We start from the raw sequence: 7,490 nt of genomic DNA on the forward strand, positions 1-7,490 counted from the left end.
GATGAGAATCAACACCCCCTCAGCTCTGACAGTGCATGGACCCGGTTCCAGCAGATCCCATCTCAAACCCTGTACAGACCAGACCAGCTGCAGGAAGCTGGTTTATGAGACACCAAACAGAAAACGTCTTCTGTAAAAAGCAGCAGCTGTTCGCGCCACAGTGAGTGGAGACTCAGCAGACTGGCGGTTCTGACTATTGATGCCTGTCCTCTGTAATTTCCCAGAGTGACCACCCCCTTGGCAAACTGCCTCTTTGTCTCAGGCATCCGGTTGGTTTTTAGTCCAAATTTAACAGTCGATTCTGCAGCTGGGCAGAGAGAAAAAAAATAAATCAGACGTCTGCTCGAGGTGAACGCTGAAGTGGTTGTTTACTCACCGAACGAGCTTTGTTGTTTGGAACAAGAAGACAATTTCAAATTTAGGAGGCCGAGCTTGCAAACAAAAACCAACTCGGGGTCTTTCTGGGTTTCATTAAGGGTCTGACTCACTTTCTTTGAAACACCAGGGTCTGTACAGACCGAGCCAGAGTTCCTATATGATGTTTGGTGTAGCGTGTATACATACACTGCAGTTCAGTCCCAAGTACTTGATTGAATTTCACAAAACCAGAGATGCCACAGCCTCCAGGAACCAAAACAAAATTTAATAGACAGAACAGAAACCTTTGACTAATAAAGGCCCTTAACACAATTAGCTCCACCCACATTAACGGAAATCTTTAGGGAAACTAATTAAAATGGTCTAACCTAAATTCTGTTGTACACAGGTGCTGGTTGCTGCTGCCACCCAGGGCCGTACGCTGGTCCAGAACTTCCTGCTTCATCCAAACCTTCCTGGGAATCCACAAACACCTTCATACCAAAGTCTGGCCGCTGGGGCCTGGATGACGGGATCTCTGGTGGCTCCTGCAGACGGGGCCTGGCCGCAGAGTGGCGATCAGAATGTGTCTGAAGTCCATAGTTTGACGTCACTTGAAATCTGTTTCTAGGCAGAAGACAATCCCACAAGCCTTCCAGCCACTGGACTCCATTCTCAATGGGGATCTCTTGGTGGCTCAGATGCTGTGGAGTCTCCCTGTGCTGTGAGGGAACTACTCTCTCTGCAGTGGAACCACTTTGAGGATAAAGGGGGTCAAAGCTACCCAGAGAACCTCCAGGCTGTCCAGAGCTCCCATGACTACCAGACGCTAAAGCAGGTTCATGCAGGTTCGGCTCAAATGAAGGTTCGACGCCACTGGAGCCTTCTCTTCTGCAGCTAAACGCTAACGAGACAGAACATGTCAGTGGCCACTTGTAAAGAAGTCACAGAATCACAGGAAGTGCAAACACTCACCCTGTGCATATGGGCCAGTGGCTAACAGGAAGAGCAGCAGCACCCTGGAAGGGAGGGAAGGTGACAGCTGAGCAAAACCAAAGCAGGTTAGTACAGGAACAGTACAGCAGCACATAAACCACCTCACCTGCCACAGAGTCCAGAAATCATCATTTAAAGCCTGGAGCCAAACAGCCTACACACCTCTGCACTGCTGGTCAGCACACATCCAATCTGTTGGTGCAGCTTCCTGAGGTCTTTTTAACATGTTGGTGACTAATCACCTGGGCAGGTGTTTGCACTTCAGCTGATTGGCTGCATCATGTCTGAGCTGCTGAACCATGTGACAGTTGTTTTTGTTTGTTGGGGTTTTGAGATGATTGACCTCTGACCTGAACACATCAGAGCTTAGGGTTTATTTTGTTGTTTATTTTATTAAAAAAAGGAAACAGCAGCGTCTCATTTCTCCGTCATGTGTCAGTTTTGCCTCCTGTGTGTTTGGGAGGTTCTGTTGTTGTTCTGGCTCCTTGTGGTCCAGGATCTGACACCTGCCCAGTGTTTACAATCATTTCTGTCCTGGAAGAGGATTCTCCATTTTTCACAGATTGGAGTCTCTCAAGGAAAATGTGTGATTTGGGATATTGAGCTGCATAAATGAAACTGCTTGTTTGCTGCAAAGTCTCTTTTAATGCTGCAAAACGTGTAGTTCTGAAGTCAAGAGGTGAGACGCTGCACTGAACAACCCAGTGAAACCTGATTTTCCAAAGCACATAATCAGATTTTAGCCCGACCGTAAAAAGCAGCCTGCAGTAACTTAATAATGCAGGTTTGATTGTTGTCCTCTGAAATAACACAGGACATCTTCAAGAAAAGCCAGGAAGTGAGAAATTAAAAGAAGAAACGTCCTGCAGTATGTGTCAATCAACAATATGTGGATACTAAATGAAGTGCAGTCATATCCAGTATTTACTTCGTGTGTTTTCTCTCCGCTAACATCAACCTGCTGTTTGTGTTGTGTCAGAAAACACAGCTGAGGAGGTTTAAAGACGTTTTATTCGCAGCAACATCGTCCAAACACAAACACTGTTTGTTTCACCACGTTACAAGAAGCAGCAGGTCAACTGGTTGTTTCTTTGCATCTTTTAAAGCCTGATGGCAGAAATCAGCTACACTTCACGTTCACTCCGGCTACAGGCTGGATCCAGAAAAATATATACAAGTTTGACACCAAACTGAGATGGAGACGTCAAGAAAGAGAAAAGAGGAAGGAGGACAAGAGAAAGGAAGGAAAGAAGGAAGGAAGGAAAGAAGGAAGGAAAGAAGGAAGCTGTGAGGGTCCGTTAGCTGAGTTTGAGGCCAAGGCAAAGAGCCAGCTCGTTCTTCTGGATCTTTCCGTCTCCGTTGATGTCGCAGTGACCCATCAGGGTTTTCCTGAACTTGTCCAGGTCTGCTCCACTGATGTTGGGCTGGAGGAGAGGGATGGGGATTGGGGGGGGGGTTCAAAGGTCAGAGGTTACTGCCTGCTTCAGGCTGGACTCACAGTAGAAGGACGGGGACAGTAAATCTCCATTTGTTAAAAACCTTTTCTGAGCAGGTAAATACCGAATATGAATAGAGTCTATGCACAAATAAAAGTCTTGTTTATTAAAACGTGTCATCACGCTGAGCCACAGGAAGGCTTTTAATGTGAAAGTGTTTGCAGTTTGCATCAGTAAACAGCAAACCTTTGTAAACATCTCAGCCCTTTATTTTTTAAAAGTCATGATGGAAAAACAGTTTTCACCTTCACCAGCTCCATCATGTCTTTAACAAATCCATCGACCTCAGGACCCTCCAATGCACCTGTCTTACTCTACACACACACACACACACACACACACACACACACACACACACACACACACACACACACACAGCACATTTCAAAAACAGGCTTATAAACCAAACTACAATAGTTTTATTGTATAGACTGAAGGTTGTTCCCTCTGATCGGACACTAAACAAGAAGAAAAACTTAATAAATTCAATAAACAGAAGGAAATAATGGAAGATGCCTGGAGTGTGAACATGTGATTAAAACAAATAAATCCAAACTCACAACATCGTAGTGAGCAAATATCTTCTCAAAGTCCCTCTTCCTGTCCGCCTGGCTGCAAGCCTGGGATGAACACAGGTCAGAGACAAAGGTTCAGGTGATCAGACCAGATTGGTTCTGACCGAACATCATCGTTAAATTAAAACAGATCAAACTTACGTCCATCTTAAACTTCAGTAAGAAATTTTCCTTCAGGGACAAAATTCTGCCGATGACAGGAAACAAATGCAGAGTGTGATGAAGAGTAAACAAAGTCTTCGTCATTATTTCCGTTATCATGCAGCAGCAGTTTTGTTTACGTTGGCACATGATGGAAAATGACCAAGCTGAATTTGCTGAAGAAGGACAAATACAGCCAAAAGCTCTGGAATCTGCCGTCAGGAGATCAGGTGGATTACCTGGCCAGGTCGTTTAAATCCAGTCTCCCATCTTTGTTCTTGTCAAACATTTTCATCTGCAGGTGGAGAGAAAAGAGTTAACGGTGAAACAGCCCATCACCAACCCTCCCCAGACGTCCTCCAGCCCGGACACCCACCATGGTGTCCGTGTACTCCTCCAGTTTTTCAGGGGTGATGAACTTCTTGTGTTGGACGAACAGGTCCTGAAGGAAGCCCTGAGGGGACACAAACACAGCGAGACACAGCTGAAAATATGGTCGCACAAAACACGAAGTTCATCTTTTGTAAACGAGTAGATTTGGGTTCAACTCATTATTTAGAAAGTAAAGTTCTGGCTACACAACAGAATCAAACAGCAGAGACCCCTGGTCCAGAGCCCTGAGGTCGGCCTCTGTCTGAACTCAGCCGTTACCTTCAGCTCGGTGGATGAGATGTAGCCGCTGCTGTCGGTGTCGTAGTTTCTCCAGATCTACACAAACAGAAAAACAGTGAGGCCACAGCAGCATAAGAGGACGGATCCACCAGACCAGCACCAACGACTGATTCACACACTGTTGTGTAGTTCGTATGTTGAGCACGTGACCTTTGACCCTCACCCTCATGAACTCCACGCTGTTGTCCAACGGTATCACTCGGCGGAACAGCAGCAGGAAGTTTTCCTCTTCAGGCAACATCATGGTGGCCAGCTGTGACGACAAAACAAGGATTGATTAGTTCTTTTCAGATGGATCCAACAAAATACAGTCTGATCATCAAACGTTATTGATCCCTGGGGGGAAATTCCCAAGATACCCAGCAGTATATAAAGTACTTCAAATTAGAAGTATATAAGGTAGTTGACGTCAGACACCCGGCGGTATATAAAGTACTTCAAATTAGAAGTATATAAGGTAGTTAACGTCAGCTACCCGGCGGTATATAAAGTACTTCAAATTAGAAGTATATAAGGTAGTTGACGTCAGACACCCGGCGGTATATAAAGTACTTCAAATTAGAAGTATATAAGGTAGTTAACGTCAGCTACCCGGCGGTATATAAAGTACTTCAAATTAGAAGTATATAAGGTAGTTAACGTCAGCTACCCGGCGGTATATAAAGTACTTCAAATTAGAAGTATATAAGGTAGTTAACGTCAGCTCCCCGGCGGTATATAAAGTACTTCAAATTAGAAGTATATAAGGTAGTTAACGTCAGCTACCCGGCGGTATATAAAGTACTTCAAATTAGAAGTATATAAGGTAGTTAACGTCAGCTACCCGGCGGTATATAAAGTACTTCGAATTAGAAGTATATAAGGTAGTTAACGTCAGCTACCCAGCGGTATATAAAGTACTTCAAATTAGAAGTATATAAGGTAGTTAACGTCAGCTACCCGGCGGTATATAAAGTACTTCAAATTAGAAGTATATAAGGTAGTTAACGTCAGCTACCCGGCGGTATATAAAGTACTTCAAATTAGAAGTATATAAGGTAGTTGACGTCAGCTACCCGGCGGTATATAAAGTACTTCAAATTAGAAGTATATAAGGTAGTTGACGTCAGCTACCCGGCGGTATATAAAGTACTTCAAATTAGAAGTATATAAGGTAGTTAACGTCAGCTACCCGGCGGTATATAAAGTACTTCAAATTAGAAGTATATAAGGTAGTTAACGTCAGCTACCCGGCGGTATATAAAGTACTTCAAATTAGAAGTATATAAGGTAGTTAACGTCAGCTACCCGGCGGTATATAAAGTACTTCAAATTAGAAGTATATAAGGTAGTTAACGTCAGCTACCCGGCGGTATATAAAGTACTTCAAATTAGAAGTATATAAGGTAGTTAACGTCAGCTACCCGGCGGTATATAAAGTACTTCAAATTAGAAGTATATAAGGTAGTTAACGTCAGCTACCCGGCGGTATATAAAGTACTTCAAATTAGAAGTATATAAGGTAGTTAACGTCAGCTACCCGGCGGTATATAAAGTACTTCAAATTAGAAGTATATAAGGTAGTTAACATCAGCTCCAACATTAAAGTGATCAACACAATAATCATCAATAATTAGAATCCAATAATATCAGATACCTTCATGTGAAATGGGCCATTCTGCACAATGAGTACTTTTACTTTGGATACTTCAAGTACATTTGGATGATGGTACTTTTGGACTTTTACTGCAGTAACATGTTGAATGTAGGAATCAAAAATCACTGCCCATGATTAATGATGATGATAATGATGATGGTGATGATAATGATGATGGTGGTGATGATGGTGGTGATGATGATGGTGATGACGATGGTGATGGTGTCGTCTTGACACAGGTCTTCAGGAGGGGTCTCACCTCTTGGATCTGCAGGCGTCCATCAGCTGCAGCCGTGTCGTACGCAGACCTGAATCTTTCTCTCAGTCTGATTTTGTCCTTCGTTACCTCCTCTCTCTGAAAACCACGTGGACATAACTGACGTCTTTAAACTTACAACAGTGTTCACACACAGTTAAGAGCTAATCACAGGGCTGGTCACTGCTGACTGGAGCAAACATCCAAGCTCAAGGTGATAAAAATAATGTAGTTTCATATAAAGATGAAGCGGAAACACTGAAATCTATTTTCTACATGTAGGTTAAAGGTTTCTGACGCCCCCCTGTGGATCAGAACCAACACTGCAGCATCTTTTCCTCAGAGACACGAAGCTGAATCTTATCCAGGCATCAAGCAGCAGGTGTATTAAGTTTCTTTACCTTCATCCCCAGTTTCTCCAGCATGTGCTGAAAAAAGGCGTCCAGGTCTTTTCCTTCGATATAACCGTTATCTGAAAACACACAGCAGGTTCACCACAACCTTAGGAAACCACACAGGCCTATTAAAAACATCTGTGGACTCACAAACAACATTTTACCTCATGACATGTTTGTATTTCTAATCCAAAACTATCTGTAAATAATTATAAAAGCTCATTATTGCATCTGCACAGGTTGTTTCCTGCTGTTAAAGTCTGAGCAGTGATGCTCAACTATTTATTATCATTTACAATCAATAAAACATTAATATACATTTTTATCCTTTATATAATTCTAGACATTTCTCTTTACACTGATGATTTTTCTGGATTTAAGATTCACTTCCCTTCATTTGAATTTGTTTTTCATGCCATAAGAAAAATTTCAAGGCTGCAAATCATCAAACAGCCACTTTCTTTGTCTAACTGAAGCCTCCAGACGTCTCTTGGTTGAATCAACCTCAGATTAGAGGGTTTAACATCAGATCCAGCTGTGTTTACTTCCCTAGCTTGGACTATGGACTAATGACAGGTCAGAAGTTTAATTTTAATTTAAAAACATCTGGATTCATTCCACAGCTGATAAAACATTATAAATGTTTGAAAATATAAAACCTGCCAGTCAAACATCTGTCCACTGTGATCAGGACATATAAAACTGTTTCACTATTAAAACCATTACGTGTTTTAATATTTGGGATTTGATTAAATCACATGATTCAGTTTTTTTCCCCTAAAGGTCTTGATCAAATTCACTAACGTGCTGAACGTCAACGTTAAGACACTTTTTACCGTCCACATCGAAACGTTCCCAGATCTGTAAGAAACCTGCAGCGTCCAGCCTGTCCAGGGCACTGTCCATGGTGCTGGGGCCCGTCCAGGTGTCGAGCTGGTGGCGACAAAACAAAGGAAAAAAACTTGG

General features: G+C 42.7%; 1 protein-coding gene across 1 annotated transcript; it reads right to left on the reverse strand.

The window, feature by feature from the left end:
* Positions 1–2,346: 2,346 nt before the first annotated feature.
* On the reverse strand, positions 2,347–7,489 carry LOC113126314 (secretagogin-like). The gene is made up of 11 exons (XM_026300286.2): positions 7,361–7,489; positions 6,531–6,601; positions 6,133–6,228; positions 4,401–4,490; positions 4,217–4,273; positions 3,942–4,019; positions 3,805–3,860; positions 3,566–3,611; positions 3,410–3,469; positions 3,095–3,163; positions 2,347–2,777 (listed from the first exon to the last, which is right to left on the reverse strand). The coding sequence occupies exons 1-11, from the start codon at positions 7,428–7,430 to the stop codon at positions 2,652–2,654; spliced, it is 819 nt and encodes a 272-aa protein (XP_026156071.1). The 5' UTR covers positions 7,431–7,489; the 3' UTR covers positions 2,347–2,651.
* Position 7,490: the final 1 nt, after the last annotated feature.

Source organism: Mastacembelus armatus, chromosome 11 (assembly GCF_900324485.2).
Source record: "Mastacembelus armatus chromosome 11, fMasArm1.2, whole genome shotgun sequence".
Taxonomy (NCBI): Eukaryota; Metazoa; Chordata; class Actinopteri; order Synbranchiformes; family Mastacembelidae; genus Mastacembelus; species Mastacembelus armatus.

Excerpts from the sequence above, each read along its gene's own strand:
- LOC113126314 (XM_026300286.2), bottom strand. The coding sequence starts at position 7,430 with ATGGACAGTGCCCTGGACAGGCTGGACGCTGCAGGTTTCTTACAGATC. Across the intron at positions 4,491-6,132 it reads GACGCCTGCAGATCCAAGAG|CTGGCCACCATGATGTTGCC; the intron begins GTGAGACCCCTC and ends TTGTCGTCACAG. Across the intron at positions 4,020-4,216 it reads TCTCATCCACCGAGCTGAAG|GGCTTCCTTCAGGACCTGTT; the intron begins GTAACGGCTGAG and ends GTGTCCCCTCAG.